Consider the following 27805-nt stretch of genomic DNA (forward strand, 5'->3'; position numbering starts at 1 on the left):
TAGATATTTTTCGCAAAGTAAACTTTTCCCTTTGTCTGAAAACTTTGGGTGGATTCATTTGCAGTATAGAGTGTATAGAGCGTTTTCCGATGACGTCACTTCCGCCAAATTGGTGTTCCGAAACAATGAAACAGCGGCCATATTGGTGTCCCAAAACAATGGAATGGCGGTCATGTTAGTGTTCCAAATAAAACCTGTGGGAGATGAACTCTTTTTCTTGAGTAAATGCTTCCCTTGTTCCAATAAATTGCTACATAGCTGCTGGCCTTTCAATTGGGAAACGCTCTATAGCCGTCGCATTTGCCCGCTGGATTTTTCCATTTTGTTTTAACTTAATAATTAACAACAATAAAAAATCCAATAGGCAAATACGATAGCCTTATGCTCATACTGAAAATGATTTCACTCTTTGCTTCCAAGTCTCTAAACGCAGGTTAATAGACAATTATAAAAGATATATAAGAGTTGTTTGTTACCACAGAACACTAACAAAAAAAAAGTCTCTTACATCATCAGAAATGTAATACTGAATTTAAACGTCAAATGAGGGTCAAATATATTGTCTGTATATACATATTTATTTTAATTAAAGGAGCTGGTCTCAATTTCACCAAATGAAAAGAATTTCAGAACTTCTTTAACAGTAATAATAAAATTTTGCTTAGATCCATTCTTGACTAAGAAAATCAAACACACACACTGATACAGTCGAAACTCCACTAAGGGCTACCTCGCCGCAACGGCTGCCTGTCTACGACGACCATATTTTTTTGCGCACAGTCCATACAATTTCCCCTTGTTTAAACCTCTATGCGACTGCTAATGTCTTCTGTCCCCGACGGTCGTTATGGAGAAGTTCAACTGTAAATCTTTTTTGTTCACGTGGTTATTAGCTGTGCATACTTCTTGTGAAAAAACGAAAGGTTTGACATGACGAAAGAATTCAATCATCACCGGTTTTCTTTTTTTTTTGTCGTTCACCAACGTCAACGTCATGTGCCATTGGTGTAAACACAGAGATTTTTTTATGCAAATATCCAGGCATAAGGCAGCAAAAAAGAGTTGAATCGAAAAAGCAATCAGAGGTCTTGTTTCAAAGGGCTTTTTGTTTAGAACATGGAGAACCATTTTGGGTTGGTCAATCAAATTTTCCCAAATGTTTTGATCCTTTTCTTTCCCCCTACTTACCGGTATTTTGTTTCTTTTTGTGGGATTAGCTCAGAGGATGGTGATCCTTGGCGCTGACCAAAAGGATCGCAGCCTCTGGGAACGAGATGTGCTAACAAGAAGGGAATTCATAAAGACTTCTGGGATTGTTATTGAGGACGTACGGGTCTGCTATTGGTATTTTTTTCCTTTGCGAAAGTTAACTCAGCCCAGTTCCCTTCTCGTATCTAAGGTGAATAATTTTGGTGAACACTGCGCGAGCAGTGTTTGCGCATGTCATGAATCCTTTGTTACGTCATCGTATCGAAAATGTTGTTCCTCCACAGAGGGGATGCCGTGAAGTAAGGACAGGTAAGACGTGTCTCCACTTCCATCAAAAACATGTTTATATTTTTCTTTAAGTAGCCAAAAAAATCTTCTTTGCGGGTCTGGTAGGTTGGCCAGAACTGACTAAGGGTAGGCGTGTCGTCGGGGTTTTGAAGCGAGACGCGTAGAACGTACCTTGCACGAAGAACTGTCACTGTACTTTTCAGATCCAGCAGTCAAAAACCCATACATAAGACGTCCAAGAAGTCGAATCTCATGGGGTTTTCGTTCGCATCAGTTATGTTTAAGACTTTAAATTATCTGCAATTGGACCAAACATAACATTCAAAAATCAACTTAATCATTACTGGTTATTAGAGGAATGCAGATCTCGTAGTCCTGTCACTTTATAGTGTCAATTAAAAATTCGCAAATAAACAGCTCTGTAAATATTACAGAGGTAGAATTCACGCAAGTGAGCTTGGCATAGCAGATGGCAAAAATCAAGAGTCAAACGGAACGAGCCTTGCGAGGTTTTCTGAAAAGTTATCTGACTGCGCCTAGGAAGTAGCCTAACGTAGCAGAATTCTCGCGCGTGATGTACGCGTCCTGCGAGGGAATTTTTTCAACCAATCAGAAGCGCTATTCAGATCTGCGTAGTCGCAGTGATAATTTGGGCTGTTTTCTCATTAAGTAAGTGAGAAGCGAACAGTTGTTTTCAAATGAGTTAAAAAAAAAACAATCACCTGCTTCAAGCTGACTGGTGGTTGAAGTCACTCGAAACAAGTATCCGCGTGACTGTGTGAAACTACCAAAAATGGTGGCTGATTGCCGGGAAAATTTTTGACATCGATTCATTTCAGTAATTTTACCCCGACAACACGCAGTACCTTGGTGCAAACAGCGTTGTTTTGTCTTGACTCAGGAGCCTTAAACGTCGTCAAAATTGGTTGTTGTTAATGTCACCAGCTTAAGTTCGTAAGTTCTCTTATGTTTAACATTCGAGGTAAGTGTTGGTTATATTATTTTACGCTGTAGTTGGAAATATTTAAAGTCGACTTTTGGCAGTTACTAGAATTGTTAAACTCTAGCTGTGTTATTTTACTGAAAATATACTTATTATTCGGAAACAGATCGAAACTTTCATGACCAGCCAATATAGCTTCGAAAACTTGTGTTTCATTAAACCTTACTTCGAATCTCAAATACGACAAAGTCGATGGCCAATTTTAGTTCCCAGTTCGCGGCTGACGCAAGTAAAAAGGGAAGAAAAACGAATTAATATAATTCTCTTACAGAAAATTTAACCGTTTTGAAAAGCAAAAAAAACTAAAACGATCATAAATAGATGCAAGTGTATCCACTGAAAGGTTTCTATCATCTGTGCAAGTGACAATGTCGGAAATAAAAAACTCTCATTAATATAAAGCTCCCACGAAATGTTAAAACTAGTCTAAGTTGCTACCAAATCAGATTAAGTTTTTTAAAAAAAAATTACACTAGCTTCAAGTTCTTTTCTTATACAATACAGTTTTAAGACGAATAGAGAAGTTTTAACATTAAAATGGCTTTTGTTATGAGTCTGGGTATCTTAATGAATTTTATATTTAGGGTCCATCAAGATCTGTCGGATTATGCCTTTTAAAATGAGGGCATTTACATGATACCATATCTTGAGTATAACAGATTACGGCATAAGACACAATTTTTTCCCGGCATAATCAAATGTTTTATTGGAGTTCTGAAAATGGTATGTTGCACTACTGGTTGTAGTGTTTTTAAAAAAATCAAAATGAAATACGCTAAATTTCTAAAGACCATCTGGTAGACCTCTCTCCGTTTCCTGGTTGCCAAGGGAACTTTTCATTGCCTTCATCTATGCAACGTTCTAACAATGATCATTACCAAAATGAAAAATGTTATGTAAACAAAAGATTTCGTATTTTCATGTGGTATGTAAATTTTCTACGTGTATAATCTGACCGAACTTACGTTTAAAAACATTTTTTAGTTGAATGCACCTTATCGTACTAGAACTTTCAGTAGTAAGTGGAAGAATTAATTCATTTATTACATCCATTTTGAAACCACTGATGATCCCTGCAATCTCATTGGCTCTCAGCAATGTGATTAATTCACAAATCACACTATTTTTTATTACTTCTGTTCTAGATCGCGTCATTCATGTTCTAAATCGTATAATTTTTGTTTTAAATCGCATCATTTTTGTTTCTATTTATCTATCTATCTATCTATTTATTTGTTACTTTTTACTGACTACTGTACCTATTATCTCGGCCCGCCTCGACTAGCACCTGCTATTTACGGGCGGAAATGGACTTTATGTAAAGTGTGTGGAATACAAAATGAGATGAAAAAGCCCTTTTGTTTACGCTTTTCAACCAACTGGCTACTTGATCAATAAAATATTGGCACTGACTGAATTCTGCGATTTCAAAATGGCCGTAATAAAGTGGTAATTGAACTTCGTCTCTGGCAATTGTGGTCTAAAATCATACTTGTGATTTCACAATCGAACTCGCGCTACGCGCTCGTCCGATTGTGAAATCACGCGTATCACGCGTATGATTTCAGACCAAATTACACTCCACTCAGTTCAATTACCATTATGAATCAACAAAAAAATAGCTGTAAATTCAACAGTTATTTACTCAACATCCAAGTAAAATGCGCTATTTTTAAATGTAATCTTGTTTTTCCTAGCCTGGCCAAATATTCTTATTTTTCTCAGAGAAAGCCAGGCTATTGATGTAATGGCATTTCCATAAGGCCATGTCCACACAAATGCGGATATTTTTGAAACCGCCTAATTTTTATCCAGATTCCTGTGGGAGGGGCTTAAACCACTCTGGAAAGAGGTTTCGAAACAATGCGGTATCGGTTAGCGGATTCATTGGTTTCGTGTGAACACAAATAGGCCGATTCGAGTAAAAAGTAGCGGCTTGAGAAATATCTGGATTCGTCTGGACGTAGCCTGATGAGAGCATGTTTTGGGTTATCATTTGTACGTTCTCAGGGGCGAATCCAGGAATTTTTGATTGGGGGATAGGTGCGTCCAAACTTTGGTTCAGAAAGGACTGTTGACCTTTATTGTGGCAATTTTTTTTCTCACGGAGACGACCAAGTGTTTCCCAATCTGTGAACGCCGGTCGCCTTTGGCGCAGGAAATACTGCTTTGCGAGCAGAGGCGAACAGATCATTGGAGGGCCACCCAAAAACAATTACATTTAATTTCTTAATATCCCTGGAATTTAGTTTAGTGGCAGAATACAACGCACGTTTCATTAAAAAAATCAGCTAGTTAAAAGGTGATATACGATCCTGTGGATGTAAGAATTTCAGTCTCAAACCAACGTCAGGTCTGATAGCGGGGTCCCGGGACCCCCCGGACGGACCCTCCCCCTGGATCCGCCACAGTGTTCCTGAAGTGATTTCAACGAAGCATTCTCTATTTCTATTTTCCACAGCTATTTTGCAGGGTTGTGGGGCGCAAACGATTGTTTTTGTCCTCGCCGTCCTGTCATCAGTTGTGATATATCCTGCACTTGGGAAGTATCAAGAACATGCGATCACACTATTTACGGCACTCGGGGCTGCCTGCCTTGCAGGGGACGCCATCTTTCATTTGATTCCGCACGTAAGTACGGTCGGAAGCAGCTCTCCAAAAGCGAACAGATAACGAGTTGCAGAATTTACGGTATTTTGTGTGTTTAATTGTACAAAAAGCTACATGCTGTGTTATGCGGGCTACATGCAAGAAACTATAAGATTTGAACATGAGCCATTAATCGGGTTGCCCTCGAGATTTACGAGGTTGTGCTCTGTCGAACGTAATAACTGGTTATTATTTTCCTTACAGGCGTTGAATTCTGACGTTCACCACAAACATGGTGGTACTACTCCAGACGATCACGTGATTTTGTGGCGATGTCTCCTGATGGCTTGCAGCATTTATTTCTTCTATCTCTTTCATCTTTACTTTCATTCCCAAGAGGTAAAAGGCAAACTAGATCTACAAAATCGTACAATTGTGGTTTTTCAAAGTATTACACGAGGTTATATTTCAAGAGTTGCCTGAGTCTGATATAATTTTATGGAACTACTAAGGTCTACTAAGGCAACATCTTTGAACGTCTTAGGGCCTATTTATATGACGTAATCCAGCCCGCTTTAATTTGCGTTGTGTTAATATAAGACGGCGGGCTGGCGGTAGCCCGCTTGCCGAGATCTCGGCTTGAGCAACTGGGATCTCGCTAAGCTGGCCAGCCCGCCTACTCATATAAACACAACGAAGATTTTAAGAGGAAACAAGGCATGAGCCAAGCCAGACTGGTAACGCGGGCCAGCCTGGTCACAGGTAGCCTAAGCTCGAAATATGAGCATCGGCGAGCATCGGCATTGTTGCGTAACATTACCTGTGGCCTGGCTGACCGGGATTGCTCACCTGATATAAACAGGCCTTTAGTTTCATCGTAACTCGAGAGAGGAGTTTTTATTCTGTTTGGAGCTTATGAATTGGAGATTGTATCTCTTCATTGCAGAGCATGGAGCTTTTCGTTCTTCTACACGCGCAAAGGGAGGTTCTGGTTCTACAGTTGAATCAATGGACACTCGTATAAAACTCTATCGAATATTCCCCTTGGAATATCAGTTAGATAAATGCCTTAAACGGTGAAAGGTGTAATTGGGTCCTGCTTTAGACGGGCTCCCAGTTGGAGCGGGGCGAAAAAGGAAATCTCACCTTGGGGAGAAACAAGGCCAGGCCAAGCTTAGCTCGCTTCGCTAGCCGATTTTCCTATTCACCCCTCTCCCCTTGGGAGCCTGTCCGCTAAACTGGGCCAGTTTTTGAGATAATTCTTGCTGCCGCTTTCTCTGTTTTCAGGGTGGCCATTCTCACTGGCATGCCATATCAAGCGGTGACAACCATGAGAATTTAGAGTTGTTACAACACGATACCGAAAAGTCACTCTTAAATTGTGATACGGTAAAGGAATCTAAGCAGCCTCGGCCTCATGAAAAGAAGGCCCTTCTATGGATGTTGATGTTTGGTGAGATGTTACATACAGCAAGCGACGGACTAGCTATCGGGGCAGCCTTCTCCAATGCAGCGGCAGATGGTCTCAGCACCTCACTTGCCGTTTTGTTTCATGAAATCCCAAATATAACCGGTAGGGAAATAATTAATCATGGGTAATAAAATGTGGTTATCTATGTTTCCAAGAAATTTAAGTTGTGACAAAATATCCGTATGCCCGTTCGTACGTCCACCTTCGTCTTAGCGGATGCGAAATGTCACACTTACCAGCCTAGAGTTCAAAGCATAAATATATACAATCTGTGTTTATCTTGATATTGGACACCTATGTTATGGTCAATTGACAGCTGTCAAATCCGCTGACTAGTGTCACATAAATGTATGCTCAGGTGTTCAAATAATTGAGTTGGTTGCTTTAAGTTTTCCACTGACCAGTTATTGGTTTACAATTGATCGTTGGCTCAGCTCCATCTTTTTAAGAGGGATTTAGTTTGTTTCTTGCCAATGATGAAAGTTGAATTACTTCAGAGAGACATTTCTCTAAGGATCCCGCGAAAGCTTGGCTTTTGGCCTTGGCTAAATCTGTATATTACGCCTTTCAGACCACGGGAAGTCCATTGTAGCTCAGTCGGTACAGCGCTCAACTGCAGAGTGGGAGGTCGCGGGTTCGAATTTCAAGCTGAACTCGAAGACAAAGTTGAATGACTCTCCGATGAAAAGTTAAAAAATATCTTTGCTTAAAACAATTCGCCACTGCAGTTCAGCTCCTGCGAGAAAGCAAGCAAGAAAGTTTCATGTCACGAAAGTTTCATGTAGTAATGAAAATTTGATGTTCATTTCAGGTGCTTTCGCCATCTTTGTTTCATCTGGGGTCTCTTTCCGTAAAGCTCTTTGCCTTTTATCAACATGTTACTTCTTTTCCTACGTGGGCGTGGTTGTTGGTGCCATATTAGGTACCAGTCTTAATCTGACAGTTTGGATATTTGCTGTGATCGCAGGGATGTTTCTTTACATTGCCTTAGCAGAAATGGTAAGTGGAACTTACAGTTGTTTTCGTTTCCCCAATCTCTCTCTTTCTCTGAGCTGGAAGCGGCACTGCGTATCCTTCTTGTGGAGATGTTCCCTCTCCTATCAGGAACTTGGCAACGACGACGGCGACGGCAACGGCAACGGCAACGAGAATTTTCAAGAACCAATATGTCTGCACTATACCGGATAGTCAAGTTTCACTTGTCGAGATGAAAGCTTTCCGTACTTATAGTAGGAACGTTCTGGCACAGAAACCTATCCAATATGTGACGTAGTGGCGGATCCAGACCTTCAGATCAGGGGGGGGGGGGAGGGGGCCCGGTCATCCAGACCCTGAGATAAGTGGGGAGGTGGGGGTGGGGGCTAATCTCAAAAAAAATTTTTTCGGCCCTTCAGATCTCAATTTGGTCTAAAACTAAGGGGAGGCCCGGGCCCCTCCTCTGGATCTGCTACTGTGACGAACTGTCAAGATCGACCCAGCGCAGATTCTCTCCTGTTACGGAAACAAACTGATTTGTTGCGAGACAACTCGAACATGGGTGGTACAACGCGCAACATCGCTTTTTAACTAATTAATACACTGTCTACGTTTTCCTTTTAGATTCCAGAGATGTTCATTTCTATAGCAGCTAGAACAGAGAAGAAAAGATGTTTTATATTACTCCAAAATCTGGGTATTATCTTAGGATTTTTGATCATGATGTTATTAGCAGCTTTTGAAGAAGAAATAAGGAGCACGTTACAAACGTTATAATAATGTAGAAGTAGCTTAGCTGTGTTAGGGATACATATTTTTTAATTAAAGGAGCTGGTCTCAATTTCACTATTAAAAAAATGCATTTCATTTGATCATCAATGTATTTAGCACGAAAGTGCTTATTGGGGGCACTATCCAACTGGAGACGAGACCCTCATTTTACGTGGTCATCCGAGTCACGCGAAGGTCCAGCCGCTTGCAGTGCAAAGGGAGTACCTTCATTTCTAAGTTATCTTAAGACCTTGAGTATTGGTCCGGTCCCGGGAATCGAACCCGCGACCTCCCGCTATACAGTCAAGCGCTCTACCAACTGAGTTAATCCTGCCGCGGTTAAAAAGAATTTGAGAATTTCTTTGACTGTAATTATAGAATTTTGTTACAACCATTCCTGAATAAATAATCAAACAGACATTTTTTTTCGCTAACGTGTTTATTAGCTCTACAAAAGAAAGGTTTTACCCGAGGAAAGAGTACAATCTTTACCATACTGGTGTTTCAAAACAATGAAACGGCGGCCATGTTGGTGTCTCAAACCAATCCTGTGGGAGTTTGGTTAAATCTTTTTGTTATGTTTTAAAACAACTTTCTTTTGTTCCAAGAAATTTGCACAAGATGCAGGCCATCTGAGTGAAAAGGTTCTATTTCGATTTATTTACGCTGTTTCATGCTGTTGTTTGGACATAAAAATTTTTATCATTATTTTTTTCTACTTCTCCTGTCGTTGTTGCTCTTTTGCGAGTTTTCATTCTAAATATTACTTTGTTTATTCCTCTTCGTGATTTACCTTCAATTAAACAAACTTTCTGACTATAGAATCTACTTCTTCAAGCTGCATTTGACCACGTAAGACAATTATTAACCAACCCTAATAGTTAATTAAACATCCTCTTTGTAATATCCCGAAGCCTTTCTGACGCTTGTTAACATTGCTGTGAAATCTCGTGACTCGGGATAAAACAAGCGAAACAGGTTTGGACTCCTCATTCGTGCCACGTGGAGTCCGCTGGACAAAATGCGGTCCACTAGGTTCCAGGCTGCTTGATGATCATTCACACTTTCATCCAGTCCTAAAGAATGTTCAACGTTCAACATTAAGTTTTTGCAAAACAACGTTGCAAAAAAATTGCAGATGATTTGTTATTAAAAGCATTTACAATTGCATTTGAGATAGCTTGTTTCCTATATTCCTTCTTGAAGAAAGGAACACTGAAAGTGCAACCTCAAGGTAAAGCTTTGTTATTATAGATCTAGTGTAGAAGGGTTTCGAAGTCCTTGGGACCCTTTATTATACATTTTTGTTCACTTGAAGGTGCGCAACGCTATGCCGTGATCATTCCTATCATTTTGATCTTATTGACCATAGAAACGTTGCATTAATTTATTCCATTACGATTTGTGAACAAGAAACAAAGTATTGTGCAACGTCAGAGAGCTTTGAACATAAACTGCAGCACCGTCGTTTTTATCTTTGATGTTTGCTGCCTTTCATTATTGGTCTCCTCTACCAAATGTCTATGGGTGGAATGAAGTTGAAGTTTTTAAAACTATTTTTATGCGTCTGCGCTAACTGTCATTATTTTTCGAATTTTGGTCACTCGTTGCTTAGCATGCTTTTGAAACTCACCTCCAGTCCGATCCCAATCGCCCTTATACATGCCAATCATTTGGTATCCATGACTATACCATGACCCTTTTGGTTTGTTGGGGTACGCCCCGCAGTCCAAAGCATATTGCACGGGCGCAAAAATCATCTTTCCCTCAATACAATGCTAAACAGAAAACCAAGATAGTCAATAACCTTAATACCCACCCACCCCTCCCCTGACCCAATGTTAACATTAACATCTCACTCAAGGCAAAATGATCGGGTAGGGGAGGGGTAGGTAAAGAACCTACAAAAGTAAGAAAATTGTCGGGGTCAAGAAGGAAGACATAAGAAAAAAAACATGACTCATTTGCTGGGATGGGTTCATACTGCTAGGATCCAAAATGCCGCGTATGCGGTATGTTTGGTCATAAAGAATAAAGGATGGTATAATTTCGAGTTCACTTTCGCTAACCTGATCCATGAGAAAAATGAAATAAGGGGGTACAGAAATCCAATTCCATCTCCCGATTCAGTTCCTTGCCGATGGCCTGAGAATGCGGGACCAGATATAGGCTAGACTTGAAAACGATAGAGTAATGCGCTTGGCGCGGACTGGGAACAAAAAATACAAGTCCCACAAGGATCAGGGCACTGTTCAATTGGATCTTAGTATTCACGAGCTTCATTCCTGTTGGTGCAGCTAATAATAAGGGATTTCTGTGTCAAGAAACTGAAAGCAGGCACAGCTCCAGCTGAAGAAATAGTGGAGAGCTCCGCGCACTTAAAAAATGGAAGTGGCTAAATCACATCGATTTATAGAGCGTATTCACTCACGTGGCCAGCATCCATGCTAAATAATACGAACAAAAGAAAGTTTATACATAAGAAAAGAGTTCAATTCCCACTGGGTTGTCCTCGGTACGCCAACATGGCCGCCGTTTTACTGTTTTGGAACACCAATACGGCCGCCGTGACGTCATGTGAATACGCTCTAAAGTAAATCAGATTCAGTTATCTGCAGTTGCAGTGGAAACAAGGTTTTACTAGGGGTGCTCATTGCGGGCTCAAAATTTTGTTTCCAATCGATTTTATCAAGTATTTTCCAAAGGCGGTATAGCCCACGTTCGGTATATTAAAATTCTGGTCATTTTCTTTATTTGGTTTTGTTTTCTTTGCGCTCCTGGAAATTGTGAGACAATGGAGTCGTGAAAGAATTTGCAATTTTGTCCCTAAAGACTCGGAGTAATGTTAGAAATTTAATATACTAAACGTGGGCTATCAAAATAGGTGCGGAAAAATTCAATATCGGCCATTTTAAATTCGAGCCTGAGACTGGGTCCGTGTTGAATCAAATTGCACGATGGGACCGTTTCGGGGTACGAAGGTCGACCCAGCATCGCGCGAAACTTTGTAATTGAAGCGAAATTAAGGGTCCCCAAAACATTCCCATAGTGCAATTCGACACAACACCGACCCAGTTCTTCTCACAATCTCGAATCATGGATCAAGAGCAATGAGAGCAAATACTGGAAACTTACTTTACGAGAGTCTTCAAAAATGGAAGCCGGTATGTCCATGTGAACATCAGCAGTGAGGATAATATGTTCTGGGTCTTGAATTTGTCTTATCCCATAATTAATTGCGCGAGTCCTGGAGAAGTCACCTTCTAACTCTTCCACCTTGTACTTCAGCAACGAGGTTGCCCCAAGAATTTCCCGGATGTCTAGTCCTGCGTTACCAGAGTTAACAACCACAAGGTGGAAATATACTTCAAGATTCTCCTTGAAGATTTTTTCCAGTTTTTCAATAAAACGACGAAAACGCGGACCTTCGTGATGTACAGCCAGGATCAAATGGACCACAGCATCTTTGTTCCAATCCAGTCCTCTTGGATAACAGAGCTGAGCATCGGTCGTTAGGACACCGTTCTGTTCGTGATTTTGTAAAAGCACGTACTCTACGACTCTCTCTGTGTAGTCTAGAGCGTCACAACCCAATTCTAGCTCTAGAAAATACAGTACAAATCTGCTTTCGTCTTCTAAAGGAATGCGTTCAAGGTTGTAAAACCTAACAATTTTGTACTTTCTGGAAAAGAAGGAAAAAAAAGGCAAGTTGTAAAGGTGTAATGTAAAGCCAACACTGAACTAACACTACTGAAGCTGTAGGATCAATGTATTTAAAATGAAGAACGCTATAAATTCGCTAATTCAGCGCTTAATTCATTATTTTAAATATTAAAATAATACACTCACTTTGGAAAAATTTTTCCAAGTCTGGCCATGAAAAGATCAGCTAGCCTCTTTGCTTCTTTATTTTTCGTCCAGTTTCCTTCTTTATCGTTTGTTACTATGGTGACTTCCTTGACTTCTCTGTAAGCATGGAAACGAGCCACTTCCGGTTTTGTTGAGGCCGGAAGTACGAAATTACACGTGGGAAGTATACTTTTTACGATACCTTCTGTGAGAAAAGCCACAAGGTAGAACTTCGTTGTCACAGCCACGGTAGATTGGCTTTCTACATCACTCGAAACAGCAATTTTGGACACTGGATGCGAGTTAGAAAGATGCGAAATGTATTCTGAGGTTATAACTTCCAAATAGTGTTTTCCAGGTTGAATCCAATGCAATTCCACAAAATCCGCTTCGGTGCCTTGAAGATGAATTATTTCTAATGGATATTTATTTCCCTTTTCAAGGAGAAAATCATCTGTTATTTGAGAGTCATACCGAATCTCGCCGACTGGCGCGCTGCCAATTCTATCCCGCGATGCAACACTGGCCGCGAGCTTTAAACTTGTCAGACTAACATTGGAACCAAACCAAAACTCCGAGCCATCGTCAGAATACAAGACAAACTTGTAATAACCGGTTTCCTTTGGTTGCAAATAACCAGCTATCCGTTGTCCATAGTTGCTTTCATTCAGCTTTGTTTTCGTTTCCGAGATAAAATGCGACTTTTCTGCAAACCGCGGGAAGAACGGAGAATTGTATAAGTTGGATAATTTGCCACCACAAATATTAGGCCAGACTTCAACAGCTAATTTACCATAATTGTATCGATTAAGATCGTTTTCCTGGGTTGGAGTTGTTTCAAAATCGTTTTGTCTCGTCTTCGACTCCAAGTTGTTGAATAGGCTAAAATCGCTGTCTGTTATACGGCGATAAATCAGCAACAAAGCTAACAATGACAAAACGCTAGAAAGCGTGTCCAAAATCCGGAAAATAACTTTGGTTTTTGACCCTCTCATTTAGTCATTCACTCGTCATGTAAAATCGCTCATGAAAGTTATCAAGGAAATTGATGTTTCTTTGGATAATTACCTTCACTATACGCCAGGAGGTTGCCAATGAAGACCGTTCAGCTAAGCTTTCTTTGAAGGCTTTAAAGATCCATAGCCTAAACATTACAATTTTCGATAGGTCGGCAGAAAATATCAAGCTGAAATTCTTTTGAATATCAATCACGAAACCTCTTTTCGATAATATTGTTTCCTTTGTGTTGCAGTACAAAGAAAACGCTTATGTTGATATAGTTTACATGGAAACCAAAACTCATTGCGAAGAACTTCAATGTCGCGCAACAATAAAAAACAATCGTATGTCGTTAGCAAACAATCTTTGTAAAAAGTGAAAGTTACGCCACCACCACCGCCGAAATAGAGAGAATGGTGAAATGAAGCTAAAAAAGGAAATGAAAAAATGGGAAGCAAACCACAACTTTTAATATGAAGTTTTAATTAGCTATCTGAAAAGTTTTCTTTTCTGGGAATTTATAGTATCGTAATATTTGTTAATTTGTCAAATGAGCTCCTCACTTATTAAAGTATTATTCAGTTGTATTATTTCTTACCAGAAACTTCAAGAAGCATCCGGCATTAATTAACACAACGAATTATTTCACCGACTTTGCGGTAAATATCTACCATTTTCGACAGACTGTGAGGTGAAAAATTGTTGATTTCTCGCGTCGCCGGGCTGCTCGGAGTTGAATAAAGTGAGTAGTAATTGGCTGATCATCTCAGAGCTAGCCAATCAGCTCCCGAGAAGAGCACTATCCACTTATGTGTGGTATTTACTTAACACTATAAAACTTTTTTTTCAAGTCCATCAGCGTCCGCACGCCTTGTTAGCTCAGTGGCAGAGCACTGGTCTCGTAAACCAGGGGTCGGGAGTTCAAACCTCCCACAAGGCTATTACAAAGCTGTTTATGTCCTCTTTTTCAAAAACTAACTGTTTTTTACGGTATTTTGACCATTATGCAGCCAAATATATTGTACCCAATATTAAGAAAAAAACTGTGAGATACGTAAATAGTTTTTCTCCAGTTTCTATTTTTTTACGAGTCTCCTCAGGGAGATAAGTTTCGCAAAAGGCTCTTGCAATGAAACTGCTCCCCTCTCAATATCCCTCGACTGCAGAAAATTAAAAGTTGACGAAACTGTTCAATATTTTCTGTACTTTCTATGGTGCACTCAAGATTAACATTCTGAGAATGAGTAAAACGTTTTTTCACTAGGCTTTTTCTTGCTATACAAGGAACATATACCTTGAAGGTCTTTAAGGGTTGTGGATTCAAATGTAAGCCATTAAGCAGCGAAACTTTCTTGAGGTGCTGTTTACTACGCTGTACAAGGTGTTTCTATATCTAAGTTAATTTTAAATCTGAGCTTGAATCTCTTCTTCTAGGCTGCCATTTGCAAACTAAAAGCGATTTTTCAATGGTTTTCTTATATTTGTCCATAGTTTTGCAAAATAATGCTAGAATATTTTTCTTTAAACTTTTCTTTAACACATCGTCGATGAACTTAGTGGCTCTCAGACTTACCAGCAAAAAAATTCTTTTATAAAATGACTTGTTTTGGCGCCTCAAGGCTTATATTACCGTTTTCTACCTAATTTCCTTAAACAGGTGGCGAGACAGAATATCTTCATGTCTTAAACAGGTACCAGCCAAATGCTGTCATTACTTGAACAATCTCTCCCTGCGAGAGAGCAAGATCACAGAGAAGAGAGTATTTAAATTGCACAGAAACACTGGATCAAATTTTCCTGATTGATCTCCTGAAGCAATCTGAGCGTTAAGATGGAATAGAAATTATTTTCGCATCGATGAAAGTTTGTCCATCGAAGCAGGATTAGACGTTCATCATGGAAAGGAAAAATCTTAGATTTTGTGTGATCACGCGTAAAAACGTTCTAAAGATTTTCGTTTTAAATCTATTTTATATCGCCTTGGTGTCATGTGCCAGTATATTGACACAACGAGAAGATATTTTAGTTCAAAGCGCTACGCCGTTAGAGGTAAATCCTTTAAAAGAATGCGATTCAGGGGAAAGCAACCAGATTAAGTGCATTAATACACCGGTGTGCCAATCAGAAAGCTGCAGAACGATTGCAAAGCTAATACAAGAAGTTAGAAACGAATCGGTGGACCCTTGCGAAAATTTTTACGAATATGCGTGCGGTACGTGGATTAAAAACAACCCCGTACCGTCGGGGCATCTACAGTTCTCCAGGATAACACAATTATCGAAAAATAACGAAAGGATCATGAAAAAAGCGCTGGGAACAATCAAACCCGAAGACACAGAAACTGTCTTGAAGGTGAAAAATTTTTATCAGTCTTGCTTGGATGTAAAGAAAATCGACGAGTTGGGAAATGGACCCTTGCTGGATTATATCAACAGTTTGGGGTCCTGGTCGCTGTCCAGTAAATGGCATCCAAGGAGATGGAATTTTTACGATGTGTTGGCAAAAGTACAAAGAGATTATCCAGTTGAAGTCTTCTTCAGCGTCAATGTGATTCAGGATCCTGTAAAAAAGAAGGAAGACGACCAGAAGAAGTATATTATACTCGTGAGTATGTTATAGACCTATGTAAAGGAATTCGAATACCCGGATTCCGAAATTTTGGGCTTTGGAATCGTAATACAGCTCAAAGAATCCGGGATCCAACTTAAGATTGGAATCCGGAATCCGAGTTCCACACACAAAGAATCCGAAATCCAGTACCTGGAATCCATAGAATCCAGAATCCAAGACTGTCTTGAATTCCCATACCTGGGGCCTATATTTTATGTAAAAGGCACAATTTTCAAAGCTACTGCTCCCCCCCTCCCTGATTGGCTAACAGCCATGCTTATCTTGTTTTGCTGCGTCTAAGGATTCGCACTGGCTTTGCAGTTAGCTTAGGTTGCTGATCTTCTCTTGATTGTTTGACTGTACATTTCTTTGCACTCACAATAAATGTTTTATCTTCTCATTTAGATCGACCAAGCAAAGTTGAACCTTCCTCAGATTATTTACTTCACTAGCAAAAAGGTAAGCAGACAAGAGGTTAGGTAGACTGCTAGTACAGTCAAATCGCTATTACATGTAAACGACCACTTTTTTGGCGGACAGTCCATACATTGACTCTTGTTTAAGCCTCTCTATAACGGCCCCTTTCTTCTGTCCCTATGGTAGCCGTTGTGGAGAGGTTCAGCTGTAGTCCGTCTCCTTTTTAAGTCTGTCCAGTGAAGAGGCTTGACAGGTCTCTAGAGAGCGATTTTCCTTACGGTGTTGTCTTGTACGATGCATCAGTGCACACATCAAAAGTTTGCTGCATCTCTCCGGCTTAAAAAACAAAAACAACTCACTTCTTTTTCCCCGAGACCATTTACCTAAATTTTTGGCCTGATCCAGTCGTTTACTTGGAGTGTGGCGCAGAGTCAGAGAGCGGGGGTTGGGGGGGGGGGGGGAGAAGGAGAAAAGGAGGGGAAGGGAGGGAGATAGGAACTTCCTTCGCTTTCTCTCCCTTCCCCACCTCCTCACTGTTTTTCTATGTCACTAAAATCTCTTTAAGTGACTGGACAGGCTAAATGTTTGGTCGTTTTCTAAGCTAATTGTCGTATTCAATTCCTTTTTTCGTTGCTTTTTCGATCGCTCTTTTAGATTTTAAAGGAAGTGTGGGAGTACATGTCATTAATTACCAGTTTGTCAGGAACAGAAGTAAACGATTCCAAAGATGCAATGAGAGAATTACTTGTCTTTGAAGGAAATCTCGCTTTGGTAAGTATAATTTTTTTCATAACTCTACATTAAAGAGGTTATTTGGGAATGGCCAAAGACCAAAATAAACAGCATCACAGGAAGATAATGCTCAGTGGCTTTCATTTTAATCTTCGACAATCACTCCATAATATTTGATCCCCAGTGTCTCAACTTAATTATGATAAAATTGTGCAATAGTGTTAAATGCAGTGATTAGCTTTCATTTACGAATATTTTCACTCTAGGATTTCCTCCACATACTTAAAAGAGTCACTTGAACAGCATGAAATAATACCACAGGAAAGTACTGCTCAGCAGCTTTAATTTGGATGGTCATACTTTAGGATTTCATCTACACGCTCGAAAGTTAGAACCACCTTGTACAGCATAATAAACAGTACCACAGGAAAGTACTGCCCAGTAGCTTTCACTTGCATGGTCACACTATAGGATTTCATCTACACACTCAAAAGTTAGAACCACCTTGTAAAGCATAATAATCAGTACCACAGCAGAAAAATATTTTAAAATGTATTAGTTGTTTTTTTTTTTAACAGTTTTTGGTCTAACACCTTACTATTTTATATACCATTTTTAACCAAAAAGGTACCCCTTTCCTATTCCTTCCATTGACAAATGGTACCCTTTTTAGTTACCTAGTTTAGAATATTGCACTCCTTTTAAGTGTCCTAAATGCACTCTCTTTTAAACATGAATTAATCACCAAGCCAGAATACTTTTCTCGACCTTTTCACAACCATAAACTGCATTTGTTAGCCCTTTGGGGCCTTTTTACCGATGAAATGACAGATTTCCTTATCCTTTTACAAACTACAACTAGTGAAATCCCTAACCTTTCATATACCTGAAGCCTGAAAAAGGTACCCCTTTGAGCCGAGTCTCCCCGTATAGGCCATTATAGGGAGTACCCCCCGGAATCTTATTCTCTCATATGTTTTTTTTAGTATTGGGTTCCTAAGATTTCCAAGAAGTACGTTCGCATTCCTGTTGGTAAGCTGGCAGAAGCCCTCCCTGAGGTAAGCCTGTCAAATGACTGTCAATTTTGCGCGAGATTTTTTAGACACTTTGGGGGTGGGGGGGGGGGGGGAGTTTTGAGAGGTTTTTCCCTTCCCTCAATTTGACGGGGGCCATTCCGTCCGCTTGGTTATCTCGCTATCGTCTTTGAGATGTAGCCCAAAAAGTTTGTGTTAAAACAAGCTTGAACTCATAAGGATTACCATGGCAACTGATATAGGGGTTAACTTCTAAAGGGAGTAAGATCGTTTTGGTAGATAGATAGATAGTTTATCAAGAAACAATTTCATAGCAGCCAAAAATACAAAAATATAGATACAAAAAGTCTAAACATTAAATATCATTAACATGTCAGATGACTACATATTTAATTCATTAGAAATTTGTCATAAAAGTTTAAAAGGATTACCCGGCCAAAACGATTTGTACTACAAATGGTAACATTAAATATACGTGGCCGCCTGAGGTAATGTAGTGGGCTGGTGTCTCTGGGGGACTAGATGGTGAGGTTTGTGAGAATGAGATGCACATCATTAAATAGGTTAGAGCAAGCTGCTTCCCTCCTACTTCCCAGGCTGGAGGGGCCACGTAAATAGATTCTGAAGTTAACAGTCCTATCCAGAGTTATTTATTTCCCATTTTCCTCCATCAGTTTCCCTGGCTGGAACACTTACGAAAGGTTCTGTCGCGTCCAGACCTCTCAAAAGACGAAATGGTCATAGTTCTAGCCAATGATTACTTGCAGAACATGATCGACTTATTGCGCAAGACAGACAAAAAGTAAGTCAGGGTCGAATACTTTGGTTCAGTTTCCTGCGCTTTGTTCGTGCGACAATCCTTACCATATACGTATACCCAGGGGGAGAGAGGGTTCTCTGGATTTAAAGTGACGGGAACGATCAAAGGAATTTTTGGGTTTAAAATTTACTTATCTCTGTTTGTAAAAGAGCATAAGCTTGAAATACGAAAGAAAAGGAATGGGTCGAAATAAGAAAGCGGCGCGCGAAACACTCCGCAATCTCGCTGTACCCACTTCGTCCTAGTTCTCTCTCGTTCATACCTCCTTTTTATGGTAACGCTTGGTTGGGTCAAAAAGACCGACTGAAAACGTTCTAGCGGGTAATTAACAAATCGATCACGATGACGTCAAAATGAGCAAAGTTTCGCACATTTTGACGTCATTTCTATGGCCAATAAGAGTACAGACCATGATGAATTGCTGTCGATTTGTTTTTAACAATAACATTGAAAGCTGAGGAGGGCGGGAAGAAAACTTTCTCGCCTCCTTTCAAACCGTCCCCCGCTCTCTAAGTTCATTTGATACTTATTTCACCCAAGATGGCCGCCCGTAACGTAGAGCGCTAGCGCTCGCTGTTGGTCAAGGTTTTGGAGGTTAAGAAGGTGTATGTTATATGAGGACCATTACCAGTTCCCACGTGAACTTCTTATTCAGTTAAAGTGTTTTCCTTCCTTATATCTACAGGTGCTACCTTTTATTTATTTCACTTTGTTTTTGCTTTCTCTTTACTTACTTTCTTTTGCCGACTTCATAGGAGACAATTATTGTATTGTTGCCCACTTAGAATAGCTCTGCTAATAGTGGTTTTTGTTAACATAGTCTTAAATATTTGATAATTGAATCAAATGTTGTTGTTGACGGTCTTATAGAAAAATAGGGGACTGTGAACAGTCTAAAGAAAGTGGAAAACAAATTGCGCCACCATCACGTCATTTCCATGGTCTGTATTCTTATTGGCCAGAGCTCTCGACCAATCAGCGCGCGAGAAATCCTTCAGTTATTGTAAAATTTTTATCGTTGTCTACAGGATATTGTCTACGTATATCATATGGCGGGCGATAAAAGACCAGGTACCGTTGCTGTCCAGACCATTTCGAGCAGTTCACGATCAGTTCCGGAAGAGACTTTTAGGCAGCAAATCAAACAAGACAAGAGAAGCAACGTGCTTTAGCTACACAAACAACGTCTTGGGTCCCATGCTTGGTGCAGTGTTTATACGCAATGCATTCTCGCCGGAGAGTAAACAGAAGGTATATATTTATTTATTTTTTGGGAGACCCTCCCCCCCCCCCCCCCCCTCTATCTTGTTTGGCTCCAGGGACAACTCTTTCAAAAGCCTGCATCATTTTCCAATATGGAAATTTCCATTCCGTGAACAAGGTTTTCAATTCATATTTGCATATTCTAACTTTTAATATCTGTTTTCAGGTTGAAGTAATGATGGAGGGCATAATTCAGGCATTTTTAGACCGCGTGTCTGGGGTAGGCTGGATCGACAACCAGACAGTGGAAGCCGTCAGAGAAAAAGTACGAATAACTCATTTTGAAAAAACAGTTCCATGATAGTAAATAAATGCAGCCGCGTTCCCTAATCCTCTTAGCCTGTTTACAGACCCATTTTTCTCTTTATTTTCATTTTCTCTTTAGCAAGGGGGTGGTGGTTGAGAAAAGAAAAAAGTAGTTTTTTTTTCTCCCGCTCTGCACTCGTTGTTTCTCGCTGTCGATTTCTCCACAAAAACTTAAAAAGGTCTGTTGACAGGCTTTAATCCTTTTTGTCAAATAACATAAGCAATTTGTCACTGTTAAATTTTTGTTTGTTGTTTGTTTGTTTGTTATTTGTAAATAGGCAGATGCAGCTGTTTATAAAGTAGGATATCCTGATTATCTGTGGAATGACGAATCATTTGCTAAGAGATACTCTATGGTATGCTTACATTAGAAATTATCGCATAACCAGAGTTCCCAGGCTTCTTGATGGTTACCAGAGGGTTTCTGGAGGCTCTACTGAGTTTCTTTTTCCCTCTTTTGTTTCTTTTTTGTTCGCTGTATTTTTCCCCCCTGGCCTTAACATCACATCGTCTGGAACAGGCTCGATCATGTCTCTTTGAAAATATTGATTGACGGCTAAAAACTCATTTTTGCCACTTTAAGGCTATTGAGAGTCTTAAAATCAAATTTAATAGGTTATATTGTCCGATTCCTCGGTAGTATAGTGGTGAGTATCCCCGCCTGTCACGCGGGAGACCGGGGTTCGATTCCCCGCCGGGGAGGTTTTCATTTTTTTCTTCATCTGACGACCAGAGGCAGATAGCTGTAGGTCGTTTTAAAAGTGGGCGAGGGTGAAACAAAAATAGTGTTAGCTTTTTTTATCCAATCTTACGCCATATTCTTGCCCAAAATCCCTTGTCAGCTTCAAATAACAGGACAGCATATAGCTACCCTAAGAACTCAGAATTTCCGGATCAGTGGAGGTTTCTAATTCTGGGTAACTGCCCGTCTACCCCTTCCCTAAGCCAGCATTTTGCCCTAACTGAGAAGTAAGTGTTAATGTTGACTTTGGGGAGGGGTAGGTGGGCACGAATTTCCCGACTGGAGGAGTTTTCGTCGCCATCTTATATGTTATTTCGTATGGAATTTAAATGCTGTCTTGTTTGAATGTAGTGATTTCCCACTTTAACAGCATCCAATTTGTTTTCTTATTGTCTCATTTGACTTTCTATCTTTTTCCAGTTGAATATCTCGGCAGACCAATGGTTTACTAATGTTCTGAACACGGATAAATTCTCAAACTACCAAACGTACACCAAGTTGGGGAAACCAGTGGACAGACACCAGTGAGTGTTTCTTAATTAAGCCGTCTTCTTCTCTTAACCCACTGGGCGCAAGAGAGAGGATTGTCTTAATTCCGGGCGTTTTAGCCTGTGTTCACACTATAGGCGAATCTTTGTTTACACTTTTTGCCTCATTAACATATGCTTATCACTAACTGATGATGCTAATAAAATAAAAACTCTGAATATTGAAAGAGCATAACAGTTTCAGTTATCTCTGAAAATTTGAGTGCAATACCCCGAATGGTTTCGGAGAAATTATCTTCGAAAAATTCGAAATTTTACGGAGAATGTATAGCTCGTTAACTTTTTTGCCACACAGCAATGTCGCAGTTTTTGATGGCTGATATTTCCTTCAATATTCCTTGCAAAGAGCTGAAAATTGCACAAATTGCTCAACTTAATCAGCTCTTTCAACTTTTGCACTTAGTTCCTATTTACGGCTACGGCTTCTATGAGTTAAGACGTATGCTAATGAGGAAAAATGTAAACAATGACGTCAGCAAAGATTGGCCTATAGCAGATAGCTTTAAAAAATCATATCGGATAGGCCGTCTTTTCACACACAAGAACGGTTGTGGCAGCGCGTTTTTTGTGACGTAGTGAAGCTCCACCGCACCGATCACGAAAGTGGAGAGTCACATATCGGATAGGTTCTGTGTCACTCTTTGATGCAGTATGAACGGGTACAGTAAAAACCCGCGCATAAGAACCTAACGTTTAAGAACCTGTTAGGCTAAAATTTCATTTTTAAGCACCCTTCACATAAGAACCATTTTAGGCTAAAATCCTAAAACAGGTTCTTATTTTCAAAACAAAAAAAAACAAAAAATATATATATATATATATATAACACAGTCTGTATGCAATAATACTCTAAACACTATAGCATGGTTACATAAAACTTTACCATAGGTTTGATTGTAACAGAATCAGATTAAAATAGTATAGTATTTTGCTTAACGAAGCCTCCAAGAATACTGGTTTTGGACATTAAACACCAGATCATTTAAAAATTCAGCTTTATTTCTTGAACAAAAGTTAAGAACCTAATTAAGAACCTAGTTAGCCTAATTTTACACTAAATACCATTTATATAAGAACCTGTTTAGGTTAACTTGGAAAAACTTAGTTTCTTATACGCGGGTTTTTACTGTATTCAGACCGTAGCGGAAGTGGATAAGTAGGAACGAGGATTCGAACCCACTAGGACGGAAGTAAATATTCAGGAGTGACGACTGGAATTGAGTGCACCAAATCCTCTCGGCCAATCACGCCGGCACGATGTTCGATGAGTGTGAACGAATTTTTGCCGCTCCAGGACGTTGCTGTTCACACTTTACTTGACAGCTTTTAGTGGCGCCACGAACAGCTATCATTAGCATAAAATACTGTTTGGTTAGGTTTGACTAACACGTGCTAAATAACCACTTTCTCTCATTTTTGCTGATCCCTGCCCCCAACGTTGTCGTCGGCTTTGACCCGGTGGTATAAAGTCTTATATCGGTTTGTATTTGATTGCAGGTGGATAACCGTTCCTCAGTTGGTAAATGCGTTTTATGTTATAACTAAAAATGAAATAGGTAGGTGTGAACTCAAAGGAACCTAATAGGTTATTTTCTCGTTAAAAAACTCTCATTTTCAAAACCCGACTAAGATCAAAACCTTTGTTGTGAAAATGGGTTAATTTGCATTCGAATAAAAGATCACTTCCTCGCTTTGAAACAGAGTTGTAGGACAACTGGAAATTGGCCTATTATTTCTGAGTAGTCGTCATTTTCACCTTTTCCATTATGCACCTTGTTCGCCCCCCCCCCCCCCCCCAAAAAAAAAGTGTTGCATAAATATCATGCTATTAATTTCTCTTGGGACCACTGTTATACCCAAAAATATTAAAAACAAAGACTATGCAATTTTTGGGGGGAGAGGTGGGGAGAGGGCGAGGGGTACACAAGATGTATTACTGAGGATGCGCAAATGGCGAATAGTGTATATGAAAATGTGTCTATGTCATTGTTATGGCGGTTGTTCACAGTAGTGTAAAATTATTAACACCTGCCATTATTTCCACAGTGGTTCCCGCTGGAATTTTACAGCCGCCATTTTTTTACGCCAACGACATACCAAGGTAGGGTACTAAACTAGGGTATATTGAACACTGTATCAAAAATGTAGCAAAAAACCGTAGGTATAATGTTCCTTAAGTCGACTTTGGGGCTCAAATGACGAACGTACAGCACTATAGCTGTTGTAGCTCTTCCAAGAAGTTAGCTATAATGAGTATTAATTTTCTTTAAGACAACGATTCTCAAGTCTCTTGTTCCCACCTTTCAGGGCTTTGAGCTATGGTGCAATTGGTCACGTGCTTGGTCACGAACTCACGCACGGCTTTGATACGACAGGTAAGAGTCAATGACCGATGAATAACTAGCCGGATTGATCTTTAACTTGAATAGTTACTTTATTTGCTTATAACGAACAACTGCCAAATTAGCCCGCAGCAAAGGATATCTCCAGATTGCATGCACTATCCGCTTTTACACGTGCTTCAGTCCCTCTGTGTGCCTTCGTTTAGACCAAGCACTCTTTCTACCATTTGATCTTATGGAAAATAAATAAAATCCCCCAATGATTGCTTTTAGGTCGGAAATTTGACAAAAATGGAGAACTGATTGAGAAGCGAACCCACTGGAGCGAGCCCTCGATAAAAACGTTCCAAGAGCGAGCCAAATGCCTGGTGGAGCAGTTTTCCAAGTACAAAGTCCTCAACAAATTTTACGTAAGTTTTAAGAGTAAAAAACTGACAATCAAGGGAAAAAATAGATGAAATGAGGAAAACGACAAGTCTACACGTGCATCATGCATACATTTTTGTGTATATATCTTTACCGTCACTGCACGTAGTTCACCAGTGTGTTTATGGGCGACGCAAACGAGCCGCAAGAGATGGTTCTTAGGAATTCAACTTCAGGAAAATTCCTGTACATTTAACAAAGTAAGCGAGTTGGAATAATCGCGATGACGTTTGAAAGAACGCAAGATCACTTTTTTAACTACACTTTTCGCTGCCGTCGCTGTCCTCGAATCTTAAGGTTCCTATTTACCAAACAAGCAGGCCCTCATACATTAATAAACACCAACACAGTCCATATATTGTGGCAGGTAATTATTAAATGAGAAAAAAAAACAAACGAACTTTTTTTTTTCCAGCCTCGTTCAGAAACCCGTGGTCAAATGCCAGGAAATGCTCAAAGCGACTAAAGAAATTCAGTCACGTACTAGTTCTCAACGAGCGCGAGCATGGCACGTGTCTTTCACATGCGCAGCAACTGTCGCGCCCGCTATATGTTTAACTTCGCATTTTATCTATTGCATGTTTCATAACAATCGTCACAGGTCAATGGCCTACAAACTCTGGAAGAGAACATAGCTGACGGGGGAGGCCTGGTGTTAGCTTACCATGTAAGATATCATGTGATAACCTCGTGTTGTTTTTTGTTAAATGCACAGATTAGTGGGAAGAAAACTTTGGGCGAGAACATTGCTGATCTGGGAGGAGTCAATCTGGCTTACCATGTAAGATCTTGATTTCTTTTCAATTTCGCAGGCACAACTCGTGGTAGCCTTATGACGCTCCCAGGATTTTACAAACATTTTATTATTTTTGGATATATAATGGTTTTAACTGTACAAAAGTAACGTTAACATGGCTTATAAAAATTTTACCCATGACGACAATCCAAGATCTCAAAGACAAAGACAGAAAATTAATAGGTGTAATAAGGAAAACAGCAACACTAGAGAGTTTAAGCCTCACTGCTTCACTGAAGGCGTATACAGCAAACGGAAAACGTCAGATTCAAATTCAGAATTCCTCAAAATTTAAAATGAGCAGATAAAAACAGCTCAAAACAATTCTTAAGGATAAAAAATAAATTGCTTGAAATAACTAATTTATGTGTAGAAATAATGAACAGTAAACGACAAGTAATGGTGAAACTTGGTCACGTGGTACAAATTCGCGTTTGCCGTTTGACGCAAACGTGATGCTTAATCTCTCTAATCAATAATAACAATAAGAATAAAAATAAAACTAAAGAACGTACCTTACAAATGCCCAAGAGCAACTTGATTAAGTGTTCTCCTGCCTTGTAGGCGTATAATGCATTCAACGAGAAAAATGGACCAGAACCAATGTTACCAGAGTTAAACATGACGAGTAAAGAATTGTTCTTTATTGGATATGCTCAGGTACTTTCAGTTATGTAATAATACTAAACCAGTCAAGGTTGCCAAGCTGCCCTGACCAAAGAAACAAATGTAAAACCCTATCGACTTAAAAGCCTGTGAGGAGCATAGGCTAACCGCGTACAAGCACAGGGCATCGAATATTGCCGGGGATCCAATCTCATCTCACTGACATTTTTCAAGCGTACAGACAGAAACTCCACAGTCACGGCGGATCACCAGAGCTTGATCAATTAGAGAAGACCGTTTCAGCACGATACCTTAACATTAATCATAATACAGGCCATTGCAAGGAGTCTGGGCTCCAGCAACTTGTTGATTGACAGTCCCAGGACACTTCCAATCCGAGGACTCATCAGGGTCTGTCTTTAATACTGTAGGGATGACCTCATTGGCTTTCCACTAGGTCCTAAACGTTGCCTGTTACCTAACTTGAATGCAACCAGACCCATTTTCCCCCTTTTCTTAAACGTTTCGATGAGATAATGTAAATTCGAAAATTCGAATCTGTTCACTTGCAGAAAGAGTGCACCCACACCACCCCTGCTGCGGAGTTTTTGTCAGTAACAGAAGACGTTCATGCTCTCACTAAATACAGGTAGTGGTTTCACTTTATTCGTACACAGTATTAATTTCAGTTTACAAGATTGGTTTTCAAATTAGCCGTAATGCGGCGACGTCGATTGTAAACGACCACAAGCCGACCATGAAAGCGTCGAAGGAGCGAGGGACGCCCCGACGAGAGCGACATAAGTTTCGAATCGACCGGTTTCTCGCCTGGCAGCACAAACCGGAAACGGGCTTTGAGAAGGTGTTAAGCTACCGGATTGAATCAACTCTAAACTTCACATTTGTTGATATCGGCCGTTTGTAATTTGCTCTAGGACTGGGTCGGTGTTGTGTCGCATTGCACTGTGGGACTCTTTCGGGGGATGTTTTTAATCCTCGTTTCCTGCGCAACCTTGTAATAAGCAATGAAAGAAGCAACCACGTTCCCTAGAACAGTGCCATTGCCATAGCACAATTCAGTGGAAAACTGATCCACCCTCATGAGTCTGCGCAAACTCAAAAGTGGTTGCTACACCTCTTTATGCACAGTGATTCTGTGGGGTCTCACCCCAGTTATATAGTCCCTTGATATTTCACGTTTCGTTCTCGTTGTGATTTATACTATTTCTGGGAGAATTTTCCAAAATGACAGCCGTCTATTTGCACCGACCCCCCCTCCCCCCCCCCCCCAATGGGAGAGTCTCCCTCGCCTTGCCGCCTGTTGGAGGGGAGGGGGAGGGGTGGCTTGGGCTAAGAGACGGATGACATTTGAGACTGCAGGAAAATGATGATCTTTTTTCGCTCATGTTTCAGGGTGATTGGAACTTTGTCAAACCTTCAAGAATTCTCCGATGTTTTCAAATGTAAAGAAGGAGCGTATATGAATCCAAAGAAGAAGTGCGAAGTCTGGTGATCGTCGCAACTTCACAATAAATAATAAAATCACAATTTGTCTTATTGCATTTAACAAATTAATGGACTTTTTGCGAAGAAAACTTTGGAAGTTTATTTCTTTGAATGAATAATTATTAATTTACCGTAATTTTTTCAAAACGGCCGAATCAAGATACTAAGAAAAGTTATGGAGAGAAAATATCGCGAAAAATTCATTCGCCTCCGATTTCCACAAATAAATTTCCTGTATTTTTTTCAATACCCAGGAAAAGTGGGTGTACAAAGTTTTTGAGGAAACAAGGTATATTAAAGGCCATGCGAAAGTGCCTAAAAATGTGCTAATTAGTCGTCCCAAAAATACTTAGCAATTTTGTGAGTAAAAAAGAATTCCTATGAATTCTACGAAACTGGTTTAGTTCATGATATTTTTAATGACTGAAACCCACTACAACTGGGATTTTTTGTTATCTAATTAAAAAATTCAAATACGAGGGATGAAATTTTTAGACTTGATA

General features: G+C 39.9%; 3 protein-coding genes and 2 non-coding genes across 5 annotated transcripts; 4 read left to right on the forward strand and 1 right to left on the reverse strand.

Annotated features, from left to right (window-relative positions):
• The first annotated feature begins 2239 nt into the window (after window positions 1–2239).
• LOC140950564 (zinc transporter ZIP12-like) lies at window positions 2240–8498 on the forward strand. Its single transcript, XM_073399801.1, has 6 exons — window positions 2240–2479; window positions 4962–5131; window positions 5354–5488; window positions 6377–6662; window positions 7372–7559; window positions 8160–8498. Exons 1-6 carry the CDS (start codon window positions 2464–2466, stop codon window positions 8310–8312), a joined length of 948 nt encoding a protein of 315 aa, XP_073255902.1. The 5' UTR covers window positions 2240–2463; the 3' UTR covers window positions 8313–8498.
• Window positions 8499–8926: 428 nt separating this feature from the next.
• Window positions 8927–13206, reverse strand: LOC140950937 (uncharacterized). The gene is made up of 4 exons (XM_073400152.1): window positions 12156–13206; window positions 11442–11988; window positions 9940–10084; window positions 8927–9382 (listed from the first exon to the last, which is right to left on the reverse strand). The coding sequence occupies exons 1-4, from the start codon at window positions 13148–13150 to the stop codon at window positions 9192–9194; spliced, it is 1878 nt and encodes a 625-aa protein (XP_073256253.1). The 5' UTR covers window positions 13151–13206; the 3' UTR covers window positions 8927–9191.
• An 816-nt stretch (window positions 13207–14022) lies between these two features.
• Trnat-cgu (transfer RNA threonine (anticodon CGU)) lies at window positions 14023–14094 on the forward strand. Its single transcript has one exon. It is a non-coding gene; the product is annotated as a tRNA-Thr (tRNA).
• Window positions 14095–14832: 738 nt separating this feature from the next.
• On the forward strand, window positions 14833–27776 carry LOC140950224 (endothelin-converting enzyme homolog). Its single transcript, XM_073399428.1, has 17 exons — window positions 14833–15758; window positions 16170–16223; window positions 16836–16952; window positions 17900–17971; window positions 18622–18749; window positions 19796–20018; window positions 20197–20295; window positions 20615–20692; window positions 21499–21602; window positions 23124–23182; window positions 23673–23727; window positions 23934–24001; window positions 24242–24378; window positions 25110–25175; window positions 25755–25850; window positions 26369–26445; window positions 27210–27776. The coding sequence occupies exons 1-17, from the start codon at window positions 15051–15053 to the stop codon at window positions 27307–27309; spliced, it is 2241 nt and encodes a 746-aa protein (XP_073255529.1). The 5' UTR covers window positions 14833–15050; the 3' UTR covers window positions 27310–27776.
• Window positions 20967–21038, forward strand: Trnad-guc (transfer RNA aspartic acid (anticodon GUC)). The gene has a single exon. It is a non-coding gene; the product is annotated as a tRNA-Asp (tRNA).
• Window positions 27777–27805: the final 29 nt, after the last annotated feature.

Source organism: Porites lutea, chromosome 10, assembly GCF_958299795.1.
Source record: "Porites lutea chromosome 10, jaPorLute2.1, whole genome shotgun sequence".
Taxonomy (NCBI): domain Eukaryota; kingdom Metazoa; phylum Cnidaria; class Anthozoa; order Scleractinia; family Poritidae; genus Porites; species Porites lutea.